We start from the raw sequence: 19,193 nt of genomic DNA, 5'->3' as shown, positions 1-19,193 counted from the left end.
TTCTTTCTTTCTTTCTTTCTGTCTGTCTGTCTGTCTTTCTGTATTAGTCAGGGTTTCTATTCCTGCACAAACATCATGACCAAGAAGCAAGTTGGGGAGGAAAGGGTTTATTGAGCTTACACTTCCACGTTGCAGTTCATCACTAAAGGAAGTCAGGACTGGAACTCAAGCAGGTCAGGAAGCAGGAGCTGATGCAGAGGCCATGGAGGGATGTTTCTTACTGGCTTGCTTGCCCTGGCTTGCTTAGCCTGCTCTCTTATAGAACCCAAGAATACCAGCCCAGGAATGGTACCACCCACAAGAGGCCCTTCTCCCTTGATCACTAAATGAGAAAATGCCTCACAGTTGGATCACATGGAGGCACTTCCCCAACTGAAACTCCTTTCTCTATGATAACTCCAGCCTGTGTCAAGTTGACACACAAAACCAGCCAGTACACTTTCTTTCCTTCTTTTCTTCCTTCCTTATTTATTTTATATTTTTGTGATTTTTTTTTTGAGACAGTGTTTCTCTGTATAATAGCCCAGGCTGTCCTGGAACTCTCTCTGTAGACCAGGCTGGCCTTAAACTCACAAAGATCCAGCTGCCTCTACCTCCAAGCACTGGTATTAACAGCATGTGCCAGAAATAACTTTTCTTAAATATGTTTTTGTCACATTTGTTATTGGTCACTACAGTATGGTGAAGGTTTTTACATGATATATTTAGTCCTCAAATAACTGTGTAATATGACCGTATTATTCCACTTTATTTATTCAACTGCTAAGCTTTAAAGAACTGTCTAGTGTGATTCTAATGCTAATGCATGCACTGTGCACTAGAAAGACAGAATTTTCCATTGGTGTGCATGGTGATAGGAATGGAATCCAGGGTTTTACACATACTAGGCAAAGTACTCTACCACTGGACTACACAGCCAGGCCAGATCTAACATTCTTTAAAGGCTTAAGTATTTGCAAAAAACCCCACCACAGTACTGTGGTGGTACATACCTGGAATCCCAGCACTCAATAGTCAGAGCCAGGAAGCCAGGAAGATAAAGGATAGAAAGTCATCTGTGTGTGTGTGTGTGTGTGTGTGTGTGTGTGTGTGTGTAGATGTCCTTCTGACACTAATACTATGTCTTACCTTTATGTATTTGGCTTTGGCCTGATACAACAAATTGATTCAGTTTTTATACATTTACATTTTTTAACGATAGGAGGTTAATGGAGGCAAACAAAACATTTTCCCATAGAAAGTAAAAAACAAAGTTTCCACCCACTCATTTTGCAGAGTGAGGGATGGTGTCAATCTTTTTTTCCAGAAGCTTCTTTAACTGTGTCCAAGATACTGAAGTCAAGAGAATCAAGGATATTGGGCTGCAGAGGTGACGCAGTGCTTGCGGAGGACCTAGTTCATTCCTCAGAACCCACGATAGCTGCTCCCAACTGCTTTACCTGTAGATCCGGGAGAATCTGACACCTCTGGCTTCCTCAGACATCTGCACTCATGTGCCTGCACCTACACACAGACACACACGCACACACACATGCACAATTAAAAATAATATAAATGTTAAAACAAAGGGACATGAAACAGAACTATGCGAGTCACTGGTCCTGTGCCTGACGGGCTATGCGGAAGCAGAGGAGCTTAAGCAGACCGGCAGTCCGTTAGGTCTTACTGAATGACAAGACTTCTGTGGACACGCTGAGGATTGAGTGCTTCTTTCCCAGGAGCAACGGTAAGCCATTAAAAGATGTGTTCATTTACTTATTCAGCTATAGGGGTGAATGGGGATTTAGAATCTTTTATATGCTAGGCAAGTGTTTTTCCAGATTACAGAGCTTCATGGGCCAACATAAAAAGCCCTTATGATTGACAGCACTACCAGCTCTACTGTTTACATTTTAGAGGCCTATGGGGAGTTGGCAGAGTATGTGCCTTTCATGTACAAATCCCTAGCTAGGTTCAATTCCCAGTGCCAGAAAAACAGAAAGATAGAAAAAGGAAGACAAGATTACTTCAGGCTAATGCAATTCTTCCCTGGAAATTTTGATGTGAACAAGTTTGTCATTGGATTGGTTTTATCGACTAAGGGTAAGCCATTTTACAATGAGAAACAGTGAAAATTAATTTTAACTATCATTTCTGAGAAAAGAAAATAATCTCATTGCTCCTCAGAAAAAATTGCTAATACACATGCATAAGCCTCCAGATGAGTGAAGACAGATTCTTTCTTTCTGTCTTAGATTCGGGCCCTGGGCTAAGGCTCTTACACTTGGAGAGTTCACAGGCACAAACTCCAGGATGTTGTTTTTAGCTAGGCAGTTGATGGCGACATAGGCTCTGCTGCCCCCTGGTGGTATCCGCTGCGTTTCATGGATTCCCTGTTGCAGCTCAGAAAACCTGCTCTGAGACTGCACTTAGATCCGGCCTCCTCTCGTGGAACTCTGCAGCACTGAGAGCCTGGCTCTGGGGGTGGAGTCCTGCCAGTGTGTAACCACCTGCAATGATGCTGACCTTCAGTCCACAACTATGTGTGCCCTTACCCACGTAACAATTAATCCCTTTTGTCCGTCCAGTTATACAATCAAAGCCCGACAGTACACATAGGACAGTGGAACTGCGTTGCACATCTGTGAGGTCCTTTCTGATTTGTTACCTTTGAGATTGTGGTTGGGTAGGTACTATTATAAATTTGTCTCAGGTTCTGGTAGGAACTTTAGTGATCCACAGCCTATGCCAATTAATTCAGCCATGATTGAAATACACTTATTTGTCTGCAACTCACTTTAGATTTCAGTTTGGGGTTGTTGTTTTCTTTTTCTTATTTCCTGTCCCTTCCCTCCCTCCCTCCATCCATCCCTCCCTCCCTCCCTCCCTTCCCTCTTTCCATCCCTCCCCCCTTTCCTTCCCTCCCTCCCTTCCCTCCATCCCTCCCTTCCTCCCTCTCTCCATCCCTCCCTCCCTTCCTGCCTCCTCTCCCCCCTGCCCCTCCCCCTTCTTAGTTATTTGAGACTGTGTAGCCCAGCCTGCCTTTGTGCTCACAATCTTACTTTCTCAGTCTCCCAAGAGTTGGGATCACACTCCTAATTTCAAATCGTCTCTTCCAAAGGGCTGGTCATTTGATCAGTGTCAACTTATGGAATCCCTCTTTTTCCTGAGGTTAGATCTAAGTATTAGAAGGTCCAACACAGTGGCAAGTGGGCTTGGGGCCTCTAGCTCTCCATGTCATCCGGGCACACATGCGTCCAGCTCAGCAGCTGAACTCAGCCATCAGTTCTCATACTTCTTCTGAGTTCTGAGTTCCCTCCTGCACACGCCTTTGAGTTAGGGGGTTGCTTTCCCTTTCCTTTCCCCTGATGACAGGGTCTTAGGGGGGCCTCGGGTTTATAATTTTCTTTCCTTAGCCTCCCAATTGCTGGACACTCCCAACTCTCGCCCTGATTTTTCTTTGTCCTAAACAGTTGAGTACCTAGGAATGTTGGGAATCTGTCTATTTCTTAGCTTATTGATTTCATGATAAACCAAAGCTTGCTCTCTGTGGTCTGCAGCCCAGCTTGAGCTATTCAAGCACTAGTATATCTGATCTCTCTGCTCTTAAATTTCTTTAGCTTAACTGTGAATGCTTGTGCATTCCCAGAGATATGATGGCCAATATGCCAATCAGTCAGTCAGTCAATAAGTCAATTGATCAAGCTCACCCACTGTCATGAAGTGGTAAGCTGCCATTTCCTTACTTTCCCTCTTATTCTCTTCTGTCATCCCTAATCCCTTCTTTTCTAGATCAGGAATGGGCATTTCTTGTTGATTTAGTTGGGCTTATTCTATATTTCTAGATGGCCTGGACCTCATTATTTAGAGCAAAGCAGGCTCACTCACAGAGATCCACCAGCTTTTGCCTCCTGAGTGCTGGGATTATGGGTATGGGTATGCGCTGTTTTATTTTCATTTGAAAGAATAAAACCGTGGTCTTATAAAAGATGGGGAGGGGTGAAGCAGTGGTGGCAGGCACAGGCAGATCTCTGAGTCTGAGGCCAGCCTGATCTACAGAGCAAGTTCTGGGGAAGCCAGGGCTACACAGAGAAACCTTGTAGTGAAAATAAACAAACAAACATTGAAGATTTCCACCCCAACTTTTACTATGCCAAAAATGTTTTCCACTTCTGAAAAATCAAGTTGTCTGCAACACTGAGGCCTGAAAGGCAGCTCTTTCTCTATAAACACGGAGTGCTTAGCGACTTGTTTGGGGTGGACTGATATGCAATGAGAACTAAACAGAGACTAGAGCAGGATATGTTAATATCACTGTCATGTGCTTATGAAAAGCAGAAAGAACAACATAATAATGGTAATGCTCTCAGACAAGTCTCTGTCTAGGTGAAACCAGGCCCTCAGCCTTAGGAGGCAGCTCCTCTGCTCTGTTCCTTGCTGCCAGAGGCCAGGTGACCTGTCCTGAGGGATCAGACAGTCGGTGGAGTAAGCAGTTTTTGAGAGGTTGGTCTTTGCACTAGAGACCTGATTTTCAGTGATTTCTGAGGCTGGATTCTTAGGGCCGAAGGGTTGGCCTCAGGGGTCAAAAGAGCTTGCTGCATTTCCAGAGGCCTGGAGTTTGGCTCCTAGTACCTACATAAGCAGGATCACAACCACCTGTGAGGGCAGCTCCAGGGGATTCAACACCCTCTTCTGGTCCCTGTGAGCATCCGAATTCGCATATGCAAACTCAGACACAAACACAGAATTTGTAAAAAGTTTGATTCTTTCATTTGGTTTGGTTCTAGTAATATGAATTTCATAAAGAGCCACTGATTTACTGTGGAAAACACTAGATAGCAGGAGAGTAACTTTTAGATTAGTTTTTACACCCAGACACTTTGTACAACAAAAGAATCATCCCGTCCAGCTTTCTTCTTACAAGAATGAAGCAGCATTCTCAACACACCTTTGTCCCTTGCTTTTCTTTCTCTCTCTCTCCTCCTTCTTTTTCTGTTTCCTTTTAAGACAGTTTTTCTATGCATTCCAGGCTGCCCTCACAGTGATTTCAAGCTAGTAGATCAGAACGACGTGTGTGTGTGTGTGTGTGTGTGTGTGTGTGTGTGTGTTTGGGTATTGTCTGCACATTTGTCTGGATGTGTGTATGAATATAGAGGCCAGAGTTTGATTCAGCATATCATCATTATTTTTTGAGATAAGGTCTCTCATTTAACCTGGAGGACAATGACTGTGGCTGACAAGCTCTAGGAATCCCCTTCCTTAGCACTGGGATCACAGGTGTGCCAAAAATGTTTTCCACTTCTGAAAAATCAAGTTTCCACTTCTGAAAAACCCAGCTTTTGGGTAGGTGCCCGTGACCCTCCTGCATACTGAGTGAGATATCTTCCCAGACCCCAGATTTTAATTAGTTTATCATTGTAACATGTAAGACAAAATATAAATGACCAGTTTGCTGCCCAGACATGAGTATACATGCCAGTGCCACCTGGCCAGTTTTAAAATGTTTATATCCCTTTTTTCTTTTTGGAGTGAGCACCTCTTTCCTTAGCCCAGGCTAACTTCAACTCTGGATCCTTCTGGCTTGGGATCCAACTGGCATAAAAGGCCTATGCCACAGGTGCTCATTCTAAATGTACTTTTTTATTTTTTGAAACAGGGTCTTATTTGCACAGCTCGGGCTGGCCTGGAGCTCATGTGGCTCTTCTTGCACGTCCTCTTCAGGACTGAATAGCTGCATTCAGATTTAAGATGTACATTTTACACAGAGCCCACATGAGGGAAAAAGGCAGACTATAAACGTGGATCCACTTTTAACAGAAGTCAAAACCATTCTCTTCTGAATTCTCAGTATCAGCGCATTCGCAGCCTTTGCTCTAGACTGGGTCACTTACAACAGGATAGCCAAATGACAATAATATGGTAATAGTAACAGGACAGCTGTTATTTATTAGGAGTCACAAGTTTATGTCAGGCATCCTGATTAGTAATCTATGTCTTTAATATCCAAAACGCCTTACCGACATAGGTGGGCAATAAGAAAAAGAAAAAACGGGCTGAAGAGATGGCTCGATGGTTAAGAGCACTGACTGCACTTCCAGAGGTCCTGAGTTCAAGTTCCAGCAACCACATGGTGGCTCATGACCATCTGAAATGGGATCTGACGCCCACTTCTGGTGTGTCCGAAGACAGCTACAGTGTACTCATGCACATAAAATTAATAATTCTTAAAAAAAGAAAAAAACTAATTAACGTATGCGCGCTCCTATGCGCATGCTACGAAGTACTTGAGATCAGATGGCAACTGGGTGCCTTCCACTCAGTGGATTCGGGGGATCAACTCCGGTCGTCAAGCACTGTTAGGTGCTGCTGAGCCATCTTTTCTGCTCGGAGTAGGCATTTTTATCCCCGCTTTACAGACGAATAAACTAAGTTTCGGGGCAGTTCATGGAAGAGCCGAGGCTAGGATGGTTTCTAAATTCTCCAACCAGAGATGTAGCAAAGACCGTGAAACAGCCCAGACTAAAAGAAATCCGCCGCCATGACAGCCCTAAGGAGAAACAGACCATAGCGGGGGTAGGGTGGGGGGGGTGGGGGGAGGTTGTCAGACGCAGAAACCGGAAGGTGAAGACGTCACCGGAAACCAGGGCGTGGCTTCCGGCGGTGTGCAGGAAGTGGCTCTTCAGCGTGTCGCCCGCTTATAACGTAGAGGTGCAGTAGGGTTCGGTCCCTTCTCGCGCACGCGGTACTCGTGTCCGGCTTTCCAGCGCCTGCAGCGAAGATGTCCCACCCATCCCCGGCAGCCAAGCCCTCCAATTCCAAGAACCCACGAGTCTTCTTTGACGTGGACATCGGCGGGGAGCGAGGTGAGCGGCACGGACGGCTCAGCCATTCCCGTGCCTGGGGCCTCCCTGCTGCCGTTCTTCTTGGCCTGCTGGCTGCTCGGCAGCTGGGGCCTGGGATCCGGAGGGATCAGATAGCAGCCTAGCTCCCGCCCGGAGCAAGACTTGGCGTCCACGAGTCCAAATTGAGCCCTCTCCTTTTTAGGCCATCCGTAGTTCCGGTGGAAGTTTCTGGAAATTTCTACATAAGGAATCGTGGCGTCCCTTACGTTTGTCTCTTTATTTGATCTCACTTCGCTGCAACCTGTGCATAACTATGTACTATAGAGTAAAGTGACTTGAGTGTGGTGGATAGTGCGGTATGCTTCCCGGATATGTGCCAGCGGGGCTCTAGTCACGCCATGTGCCTCTTGGTACACGAAATACGTCGGAAGCTACCAAATCATTTACAAATTAAAGTGACTTACCGGCTTAGTGCTTTTTCCTCATTACTGATTATAGTAGCAGTTTAGGTAGGCGATCGTTTTTGCTGTTGGAATCATCGAATTAAACACCATATATGGTTACCTAGGAATCAGAGCTAAGAAGCCCTAAGCCAGTGGCTTAACGGGTGGATCGAGATTACTTGGAGGGGGTGTGTGTTAGACGACACTTTTACAGGCTAGTAAATCAGAAATTTACATTACAAATCGTAAGAGTAGCAAAATTACAGTTACGATGAGGAACTAATTATATTAAAGGGTGGAAGCATTTAGAAGGTTGAGAAACACTGTCTTCAAGTCCTTGAGTTGCTTTGTAACTGAATTGGGCTTGTTCTGAAACATGTTAGAGTTGTAGGCCAGACCTGCTGGGATGGGCACACACACATTTACATGTGCATTCATTTTGTAACAGACTTTATTGGTAATTGTCTTTTCGGTTGTTGCGGGAATTGTTTCAGAGATTTCGGCAGTTTCTATAGACCATAGAGTGGCTTATGACCTTTCCTGGACTATGTCTTCTGTTATGTTACTTAGCGATTAGAAATCGCTACAGGGCCCCTGAGGTAGCGGCAGGTACCCTGTGTGCTGGAGATTGTCCCTGAGCTCCACACTGCATGCCTCAGCTCACATAGAATAAAAGTTTTAAAGTCCGAATATTATTTAAATGATTCAGGATTTTAAACCATTTGTAAGTTAAACCCTGGTGTTCCTCCTATATAGCTAATGACCTGGATGTTGTAATTAGTTAGAATCTTAAATGTGATGTTTCAAATCAGATCTATGAAGCTTTCCTTAGACTAAATAGGAATCTTAGAAAAATGACAGTGAGATCTGACAGTTCCGTGGTTGGACTTATTTTCAAGGGAGATGAAGTTTGTATGCATACCTGAGGCATTGCAGCGTTATTCACAGTAGCCAACACACAGCACCATGCACAGTGTCTATCAAAACATATACCATGCTGTATATACAGAACATTACAGTGCTGCCCTTTAAAAGAAGGAAATGTTATTTATAACGTTGTAGTTGAACCTAGAGGATATCATGGTGAGTGAAATAAGCCTACTACAGGCTCTCACTGCTGTGGACACATTAAAAAGCTGAACTTAGAGAAGTAGCATGATAGGTACCATTGCCTGGGGAGATGCCAGTCAAGGATGCACAATTTCATTTAAAGAGAGGTAAGCTCAGAAGATCTGTTACACAGCATTGTGACTATAGTTAATAACATGTGGTTAAAAGAGAACTAAATGACTTGCTGGGTGAGATGTTTAACCACTGGTTATGTATATCAGTTATCTCCTTTTTGTTTATCTATTTAGTTTGCACACTGACAAGATGTCCTTTTCTTTCAGTTGGACGAATTGTTTTAGAATTGTTTGCAGATATTGTTCCCAAAACTGCAGAAAATTTCCGTGCATTGTGTACAGGAGAAAAAGGAACTGGACCCACAACTGGGAAACCTCTCCATTTTAAAGGATGCCCTTTCCACCGAAGTATGTATATAAACTTCCTCTGTCCAAATATGTTGATACATATAGTTCTGCTCTGAGGAACAGAAGAAGAATGTTAATTTCTTGAAGGATACTTGGACCAAGTGTCTCTGTGTCATAAAGGCTTGGTGGTGTGCAGTAGGATTGATTGTGGGAGCGAACTAAAGTTTATCAGGACAGCTCTGGTGTCACCAGTCTTCTAACTCTCCTTCAAACCATTTCACTGGGAAAGAAAAAGCATGGCAGATAAATAAGCTGACCATAGGTCATTTGACAGCCTGGGCAGAATTGTTTGAGAAGTATTTGACATTCGGTGTTCGGAACACCTTGGTGACGTGATTAAGCTGTTAATTCATACAGATTACTTGCCTGTTGTCCCAGTGGTCTGTAGGTTCTGGAGAGTTCAGGAGATACATATATTCACCTTATGTTCACATATATTCATTTGTTTTGTTTTCTCAGCTAATGAAAGTCTAAATAAACACAGTAAATATTCATGAATAAACAAGGAAATGGCAGTGTCAGTAATTTTCCAGTATTGCAGGGGAGGGGATAGGTGTTAACTATACCCTGATTTACACACCTAGTCCAGCAGTTTAATTTTCTTAAAAATACTAATTATTAAGAAAAATGAGCCAGGTAGTGGTTATGCATGCCTTTAATCCTGGTATTCAGAAGGCAGAGGCAGGTGGATCTCTTGAGTTCTAGGACAACTGTTACACAGAGAAACTTATTTTGAAAAAAACCAAAAGAAAATGAGAAACATGAACACTGATTTTTTTTTTAAATGTTTTAAAAAGTATGCTAACAAAAATGTATCTAGAAAACAGTTACTGTGGGAAGGAGGGATGGTTGAACAGTTAAAAACACTTAACTGCTCTTCGAAGTGGATCCAAGTTGGGTGTCCAGTAGCCATAGTTTTTTGGCTCACAACCTCTTGTAACTGTAGCTTTAGAGAATCCAACACCTGGCCCCTCCAGGAGCTGCACATACATGGCATACACATACACAGACTCTCTGGGCACTCATGGCACACGCGCACTTGCACACACACACACACACAATATGCTTAAAAGAAAATAGCTTACACAGTAGACTTAGCATTGCTTATAAAAGTTGGCTTAGCTATTCTTACACAAAGCAGTTGACTAGAGTTTGAAACTAGACACATGAACCATTCCTTAAATTGAAGGTTAATGATTGGGTCTACACTGTTTTTACAAATGTAATTGATATGAAACATTTGCTTTTTAGTCTTGAATTTTGGAACATGTTAGAGACTACTGTTATGATTTATATAAATTTATATATAATAGTTTTTGGTGATGGGATTCTCCTTGGACTTCATAGGTGTTTCTGCATTTTTGTTACTATGAGAAATGTAAGTTCTGTAACTCTTTGAGAGGGAGAGAGCCTAGGGACATGTCTACCTCCCTACTCTGTTCGTCGTCTCTTGACTAGCTATGTGCTTATTATTGCAGTATAGTCAGATGTTGAGTCCTGGGACTCTATGGTTCTCTGGCAATCTAGTCCTTGTGAGTGGTCAACACTATTAGGGATATTTAGTGTTTATTTAGCAGTCATACTTAGTAAGTATCTACAGGTTTTCTTTCTAGGAATAAGATGATATTTAAGGAATTCATTGTTGGAGAAGACAACATTGTTACATGTTAACAAAATGGAAGTAGAGTTAGTATAATTATGGAAGCTAAGTCTACCTTCTGTGTTTCAGTAACACTTATACAGAGATACAGGGACCTTTGACATAGTTCAGAGAACTAATTTCTTGAGAGTTGGTGGGGAATCACTAATAAGTATGTTGGAGTTAGGTTGTGAGAAGTGTTCAAGTAGAGTTGATGGCTTGAGGCCGGGGAGGAGAGCCTGGAGCATCACCACAGGGAGGAGAGCTGGGGCACTACCAAAGTTGAACTTAGAAAGTTGTCTTTATTACTCATTCATTAACACTGCTGAGATCACCTGCTTTGGTTACTAACATTTTTTTCTTTTTGCAGTTATTAAGAAATTTATGATTCAGGGTGGAGACTTCTCAAATCAAAATGGGACAGGTGGAGAAAGTATTTATGGTGAAAAATTTGAAGATGAAAATTTTCATTATAAGGTAAAGAAAAATTCTTGTTTTTGCTAATAGGAAGCCTGTGTATTTGAAATATACTTGGATTATGACACTAAAAAATAACTGGATGTGGCCAGATTGCTGTCTCCCCTTCCTCCTCCTGGTACTAGGACCTCCTATGCCAGGCAGGTGGGCAGACTCAGCTGCCCGGTCCTATTTTCTGTCTTAAGACTGGGCCTTTCCTAGGTGCTGAGGTGAGCCTTAAGCTCACTCTGCTGTAGCCAAGCCTTGAGCTCCCAGTCCTTTTACATAAGTCCATCCTTAGGCACTGAGATTACAAACCTATGTCTGCAGGCTGGCCTTACAAGTAAGCATTTCTAAGGGTGTGTCGTGTCTTACTGAGGAGAGCTCAGGGTCTTGTGCATGCCAGGCAAGCTGTGTACCAGCTGAGTCACCTGCAATTCAGGTGCATCTTTGATGTGGAAAGGAGTTATCCAGTAGCAGTTTGCTTTTTGAGACAAGGTTTGATTGTGTAATCCAGGGTGGTCTTGAATTTACCATCCTCCTGTATTTTGCCTCCTGAGTGCTGGAATGGCAGATAAACAGAAGTTTATCCAGTTTATGCCAATACGATACTTTGGCAAAAATAGTGTACTTATTTCACTACAATCAGTTTTTGTATGCTTCATTTAAGCCAATGAGTTTTTAAGCTTCCATATGGCAAAATTGATCCCAGGAAAAATGTTCTCATTATTGTAAGGATGGTAACTTGTGCATCTTTATCCTTGAATTTGAAGAACAACAAAACCATCGCTAATATCCACGATGTCAGGGGATTTTCCACCTAGCGGATATGGTTAATGTTCGGGGTGTATTGCACCATTCCCGTTATAAGAACAGACATGTAAGTACAAAAGTAAAGTGATGTCTTTGGCAATGAGGAATATAAGCAAGGTAACTAGGGTGACTTGGAAAGAGAATTTCTATTGCTCAGTTCTGTCACTACACCAGAGAGCTTAGGAAAAAAAGAGAGGTATTTATAATTTTACTTCAGAGTTGAGAGATAAATACAAGGGCTGTGGAGAATGATAATATATAGGTTAATACATATAAATGTTAAGTATGACTGATACAAGCTGAGGATCCCTTATGAAAAGTTCCGTGCTAGAAATATTCCAGTGTCATTTGTATTTTGAAATATTTGCATAAAGTTTATAGGTTGAACATTCCGTATCTGAAATGAGAAAGTTGTGGCTCAGAAGTTTCAGATTTTGAAACATGTCTGGATTTGGTTTTTAGATGATGGATGTTTTAGGTTGGCACTAGCTGTGCAGACCAAGCTGGCCTTGAACTCACAGGGATCACCAGTCTCTGCTTCTTGAGTGCTGGGATTTAAAATCACATGGCACCACACCCAGCCCATGTGATACGAGAACTGTTTAGATCAAGTTAGTAGGTAGGAGAGACAATGAGGTGGTTTGAACACTTAAGCTAGGCAAACTGGGCCTTCAGGTGTCTGAATTTTTGCTAGGCTGGACTAAAAATCCAGATTTCAAAATGAAGTGATGGCAGCAATGGGGGAAAGAAGTAGAAGGCCAAGGAAAGAAAGTTACTTGTCTGACTAGTTAAGGGAAAGCTCCAAGAAGGCTGTCAGGGATGACAGCTGTCCCCACTGCACTGACTCAAAGAAGGAGGGGAAAGGAAAAGACAGCTGGCTGTGGCCTTGTGCAAAGTCCGTGACCTTGGAGCAGAATGGATTTAGATTGGATAGAGGTTTCTTAGGTGGGAAAAGTATCAAGAGTTATGAGGCATGCACACACTAGGGTGTCTAAGCTACGCCAAACAGGAAAGCATTTGTATTCTCTGAATCATTGATTTACCTGATGAAAGCCATAGATTAGAATTATTTTCCAGGTTAGGGAAATGCTTATCTGAATAACTTGTTTAAATTCAATATGACATTACTATTCTCAGTTTGATGAAAAAGAAGAATTATAATGTAGGACTATTTCTGATGGTGGGAAGATGTTAGGGGTTCTCAGAAAAATAGTAACCATCACAGAAGGAGCAGTTAGTTATTAGATGTCCTTAGTGTGGCATCTTCAACTTTAAGATTGAAGTGTAGGACTGTCTTGTAGATAGCCAGTTTAGAAGTGACCTGCTTCTTGTTAAACTGACAATTTTGACAGTTATATTCCTTTAAGGTGGTAGTTCTTAAAGTAAAACTAGACTAAAAGGTACTTTTATAACATTTATAAGTGAAATTGATGTAAACGAGTAAACTTTAGTACACCCCATCTATTTTAAATGGAGTCAATAAAAGGAAATTCATACTAGGCCTCTAACTTGTTTTTCTTTTAATGGCTTTTATCTCTGCAGCATGACCAGGAGGGTTTGCTGAGCATGGCAAATGCAGGCCCCAACACGAATGGTTCTCAGTTCTTTATCACAACAGTTCCAACTCCTCATTTGGATGGGAAACATGTGGTATTTGGTCAAGTAATAAAAGGACTGGGTGTGGCAAGGATGCTTGAAAATGTAGAAGTGAATGGTGAAAAACCTGCCAAAGTAAGTAAAAAGTTACAGTGAAATAAACATACAAGCTTAGTTACATGTCGGAGAAATGCTGAAATGCAGGTTACAAGGTCAGATCATTGTTACCTTAGAAAAGTATAAAAGACGTTAGAATGCTTTTGCTGTAGGAGCCTGTATTGGCAACTTTTCTTGAAACTTTTTTTTAAATCAAGGCCAAAATTAGTTTAAAGGAGATATATTTATTCTTTTCTTCGAGATCGGGCTTTCCTTGAATTGTGTAGTAGTCTTGTCTGTGCTCGCCCTACTCTAGTGCTAGGATTAACTGCTATGCCCAACAAAGCTATTTCAGTACTTATTTCAGCTTCAGTGTGATCTACAAAGTGATCTATGTTAGATGCCTAAGTCTTCCCATAACCAGGAGACTTTTGTGTCAGTAGTAATAATATAACACACTAGAAAGAAGGTGGTGTGCACACCGTTGTTTAACTAGAAGTTTGACATAGGTCTTGTTACTTTTCTTGATCTGCTTTTTTACCTTGCATACATTCCTTAATTGTTTCAGGTTATATCATATTCTAAATGCCCGTGAAACGGTGACTATGAGAGACCTGTAAAGCAACTGGACAGTGCACAGGAATTAGAAACCCAGCTACTTGTAGGAAGTCTGCCAACCAATAATACATGTCAGGCTGTATCACCCTGAGACAGCTTCATGCATAGTGAAGCTGTTCTTAACTCAGTGTGTTCATAGCACAGTCTCAGTAAAGAACTGCAGAGTGACATTGTCATGTAGTTCCGAGTGTACATAGAAGGAAGCTGCTGTAGTTAACACTGGATGGCTGCATCCCTGACAAGTCTGTTGCATGAATAGTGGTATATGTAACTTGGAGCTATGCAGTTTTAAGGGTAGACTCTAAGATCTCTAAATACTCACTTCAGCCTAATGTTTTTACAGCTATGTGTTATTGCAGAATGTGGAGAATTGAAAGAAGGGGATGATTGGGGAATATTCCCTAAAGATGGCTCTGGTGATAGTCATCCAGATTTTCCTGAGGATGCAGATATAGATTTAAAAGATGTGAGTACTTTCAGATGAATAAATTTAATTACTTAAAATATTTAGTACTAAAAGCTTGGTTAGCCTGTCATAAGATAGAACTTTGCATTAAGTCATATTATTTACTAACACCCAACATATTTATGTCCTTTTATACAGGTAGATAAAATTTTATTAATATCTGAAGACTTAAAAAACATTGGAAATACTTTTTTCAAGTCTCAGAACTGGGAGATGGCTATTAAAAAATATGCGAAGGTTTTAAGGTAATAAAGCATTTTTAACAAACTACTTTTTAATAAGTTATTTTTAGAATGTATAAACTGAATTATTATGAACTAAACCCAGAATTGCTCATATTTATTTAGCAAGTATTTTTGCAATAGCAGCTGTTTTGAAAAAGTAATATTTCTTGCTGGGAGTCGTGAACTGGGGAGGCAGAGGCAGGTAGATCTTTGGATTGGAGGAGGCTAGCCTGATCTACAGAGGTAGCTCTAGGACAGCCCCAGGGCTACACAGAGAAACCCTGTCTCAAAACAACAGTTGGACACTGATTGCATACTTTTGACAAGTTCCTGTTTGTTGAGGCCCCTGGTAGGTTAGATAAGCACTCCAGGCTATACTCCAGCTTCATTTTGGCATGTTGTATCAATACCTTAGCCCTTGCTTTAGGATGCTCTTATCTGGATTATATTATTTTTGCTTTTTTATCTGGAATAAGCAGTTTCTCTAAATTGGTTCCTTTTGGAGAAAGGAAACTAGAAACTAAGTTCTAGGGACCAGATCCTCAGCTCAACCTCTAGGATCTTCTCAGCAAAGAGTTAAGTCAAAGTTACATGGCTGGCAAAAGAGCACAGGGAGTAAAAGCACTTATTAATCAAACCTGTGATCCAAGTAAGTAACTGATGACTACACACACACACACACACACACCCCTTCCTGGAATCCACAGTACAAGTAAGTAACTGATGACTACACACACACACACACACACACACACACACCTTCCTGGAATCCACAGTACAAGTAAGTAACTGATGACTACACACACACACACACACACACACACACACACACACCTTCCTGGAATCCACAGTACAAGTAAGTAACTGATGACTACACACACACACACACACACACACACACACACCCCAAAAGCACTTATTAATCAAACCTGTGATCTAAACTTCCTGGAATCCACAGTACAAGTAAGTAACTGATGACTCTACACACACACACACACACCCACACACACCAACACTACATAGTTCTTGCCTCTTCCCATTGAATTGTCTTAATATAGAAATACTGGTTCTAAACATTGAAAAGCATATAATATGAACCTGAGCTGTACATAATTGGTATGGGAGTTAATATTAGTTGTTAGCTTTGGGGAAAAGTTGATGTAAAAATATCTTCTGGAGAAATAAGGCTAGGAGTGTAGCTCAGTGGTGGAAGGGTAAGCCTAGCAGGCTCTGGGCTTAATTTCTTGCATCAGAAGAAAAAGCAACATCAAAACATTGTGATCATTAATATTAGACACAATGCTGAAAAGGCAGTGTGGAGTTATGTGTTACTTTTATTAATGTTTTCTAGGTATGTGGATAGTTCAAAGGCTGTTATTGAGAAAGCAGATATATCTAGATTGCAGCCTATAGCCTTAAGTTGTGTGCTGAATATTGGTGCTTGTAAATTGAAGATGTCAAATTGGCAGGGGGCAATTGACAGTTGCTTGGAGGTAAGTCTGTGATTTTTATTTATTTAATTTATTTTTGCTTATCAAGTTAGAAAAACACAATAGTCTTTAATGTATTTTAATTGCCTAGCAGCACCTAATGAGACTTGACAAACCCTGTCTAGTTTGGATTGCCAGTTCTTTCTATAAATTCATTAATTTTACTTTTAATATTGTCACCTGATATGTACTAAGTACTTTGCTTTTATTTCTTACAACATGTGTATCTGGTTATTTGTATTTATGAGCTAGGCCTGAACACAAAGCCTGGGATATTAAGAATATGAGTGTGACCCACACCTGTAATCCCAGCATTGTGGGGGTAGAGGTGGGAAAATCAAGTCATAGCCATCCTTTGTGTGGGGCTGTCTGCTGTGCTTTATGACTTGAGATAAAGCAAATCCTAAGCAAAGTTTTGGCTTTTTTAAAATGGGGTCTCATGTCTTTTAGGCTAACTTCAAACTAGATATTCCTGCCTGGCTTTTTTCTCTTCCCCTCCCCCCTCCAAGACGGGGGGTGGGGGTGGGGGGGGAGGGAGGTAGGTGTCTCTCTGTGTAGCCCTGGCTGACCTGGAACTCACTCTGTAGACCAGGCTGGCCTCGAACTCAGGAATTCGCCTGCCTCTGCCTCCCAAGTGCTGGGATTAAAGGCGTTCGCCACCACTGCCCTCCCTGCCTGGGTTTTCAAGTGCTGGGATCACGCATGTTACCACCATGCTGGGCTTGGCTTATTTTCTTTTGTACCTATTGTGTCTATGGCCTTGGTGCATGTACAAGGGTCAGAAGACAACATCTGTGGAGTCAGTTCTCTCGGTATAGCAAAGTACACAGGTACAGTACTGTGTAGGTTACAAGGTTGCCCTTGAATCCCAGCCATCTCATGCCCCTTGCTTAAGTAGATGGAATAAATGATAAGAAATGTATGCACATATAACATGTAATAGAGGAAAGTGCAAAAGAGAAGATCCACTCTATCTCTTTACTTCTCGAAGGCAGGTAATATTCCATCTTAAAAAAATTCTCAGTATTGGCTCTCTTAAGAGCTGTCATGCCAACAGAGAATATATTGCTTTAAAAATGTCTCAGGGGAAGACCTGTTAAAAGTTGTTCATGCTTATCATATAATTCCCCCCCCCATTGTCCTTGGATTCCCAGATAAACATGTAGACTTACTTCCCTCATTACCTATAAACCTATATGGACACATATTTACATGGCATTCACATGACTTGTATACCTCTGGAGTTTGGTTTTCAGGAAGTGGTGGACTGTCCTTGAACCAGTGACAGGATATTAGAAGATGACTATATTTAAACTTTTTTTTTTCTTAATAGTCTGGGTCCACTTGGGCTAGAAACAGTGCTGAGAACAGCCCACTGGAGACCGATAAGAAACTATCCTTTCTGCCTTTACTCACAGCCCTCTTCTGGTGAACCCTCTACCTGTGCTGGCTGGCGCGGGGGTGCACTAGCTCCAGTGAGTTGGAGCCAGTTGATATCAGGTACTTTTGGATACAGTTACTGATTTTATAACTTTTTCATAGGCTCTTGAAATGGACCCTTCAAATACTAAGGCACTATACCGAAAAGCGCAAGGATGGCAAGGATTAAAAGAATATGATCAAGCATTGGTAAATTTTGTTATTATTGTTTTATAATAATCACTTTAAAAATGTTAATGTCTAATGTTTCTTAAATTCTCTCCCCCATTGAAGGCTGATCTTAAGAAGGCACAGGAGATCGCCCCAGGAGATAAAGGTAAATTGCAAGATTTTGTAGTGACGCTTCATTTGGTTTTCAAAAGTGGATACTCAGGAGCTAATGTATACTTAAACTTGACAGATTTTTTTTTTAAAGATTTATTTATTATGTGCATATACCATAGCTATCTTCAGACACACCAGAAGAGGGTATCAGGTCTCATTACAGATGGGTGTGAGCCACCATGTGGTTGTTGGGGTTTGAACTCAGGACCTCCGAAAGAGCAGTCAGTGTTCTTAACCTCTGAGCCATCTCTCCAGCTCCCTTGACAGATATTTTTATTTACATAATGTAGAGCGCCTCTTATTGGGCCAGGCACTGATTATGTAGCAAATGGACAAATATCCAAGTTCTTGCCTTATGCAGAGCTTTTTCTCTAATTCTGCTCAAGAATGTACTAGCTTCTTAATATGACTTCATACTGTTTCTGTGAACCTCGTTTAAATGCAGGTTCTTTACATCAGATGCTGGTCAAAAGATCAATAGAAAATATTCATTGTGATTTTAAAGTTGGGGACTTTCCTTCCTCAAGCTAAATGTGGCTGTGACCAAACATTCACTGTATTCGATATGTGGTAGAGTAGCTAAGGTAGAAATATAATGCAGATAAAAGTGACCCTAGGTCTAAATATTACTGCTAAAAAATGCACCTATGACAAGGGAGAGTTACTGTCACTACTAGATTGTTGGTCTTTTTTCCAATGTTTAGATGCTTTGAAAATTAATTGTTTCCCTTTTCTCCTCCTCCCCCGACCCCCAGCTATCCAGGCAGAATTGCTGAAAGTCAAACAAATGATAAAGGCACAGAAAGATAAAGAGAAGGCCGCGTATGCAAAAATGTTTGCTTAATAAGAATTGAACTCTCTTTAACAATTATATGTTGATTATCTAAAGGACAATGTATATTACTATCTACACGATCCCTGCTGTGTTTCCCTTGATTTCTGTCATTGTTTACATAGCAGTGCTGACTTAGGTTCCTTCTTAATAAAGTGTTACAAAATACAGTGAATCTCATTTTAAAATGTTTCTGTCTGCATTTTCACCAAGAGTGGTATCTGGCCAATGTTTAAACTCACTGTTTTAGGCTTTGTGGATCGTTTAACCCAGCAGTTCTCAACCTGTGGGTCCACTGGAAAACCCATATCTTTACATTATGTACAATTCAGAACAGTAGCAAAATTAGTTATGAAGTAGCAACAACAATAAATTTATGTTTGGGGGTCATCACATGACAAAT

The 19,193-nt window shown here is 41.4% G+C and overlaps 1 protein-coding gene across 1 annotated transcript; it reads left to right on the top strand.

Annotated features, from left to right (window-relative positions):
• The first annotated feature begins 6,642 nt into the window (after positions 1–6,642).
• Ppid (peptidylprolyl isomerase D) lies at positions 6,643–18,960 on the top strand. Its single transcript, XM_052180323.1, has 10 exons — positions 6,643–6,842; positions 8,656–8,796; positions 10,806–10,912; positions 13,247–13,435; positions 14,358–14,480; positions 14,619–14,725; positions 16,056–16,197; positions 17,737–17,823; positions 17,908–17,950; positions 18,714–18,960. Exons 1-10 carry the CDS (start codon positions 6,758–6,760, stop codon positions 18,800–18,802), a joined length of 1,113 nt encoding a protein of 370 aa, XP_052036283.1. The 5' UTR covers positions 6,643–6,757; the 3' UTR covers positions 18,803–18,960.
• Positions 18,961–19,193: the final 233 nt, after the last annotated feature.

Source organism: Apodemus sylvaticus, chromosome 4 (genome assembly GCF_947179515.1).
Source record: "Apodemus sylvaticus chromosome 4, mApoSyl1.1, whole genome shotgun sequence".
NCBI classification, from domain to species: Eukaryota; Metazoa; Chordata; class Mammalia; order Rodentia; family Muridae; genus Apodemus; species Apodemus sylvaticus.
This window is presented reverse-complemented; position numbering and strand designations above follow the sequence as displayed.

Bases quoted from the DNA above. Each gene is read 5' to 3' on its own strand.
- Ppid (XM_052180323.1), top strand. From the start codon at position 6,758: ATGTCCCACCCATCCCCGGCAGCCAAGCCCTCCAATTCCAAGAACCCA. The intron at 16,198-17,736 runs GTAAGTCTGTGA...ACTTTTTCATAG, and splicing joins CAATTGACAGTTGCTTGGAG to GCTCTTGAAATGGACCCTTC. The intron at 17,824-17,907 runs GTAAATTTTGTT...CCCCCATTGAAG, and splicing joins AAGAATATGATCAAGCATTG to GCTGATCTTAAGAAGGCACA.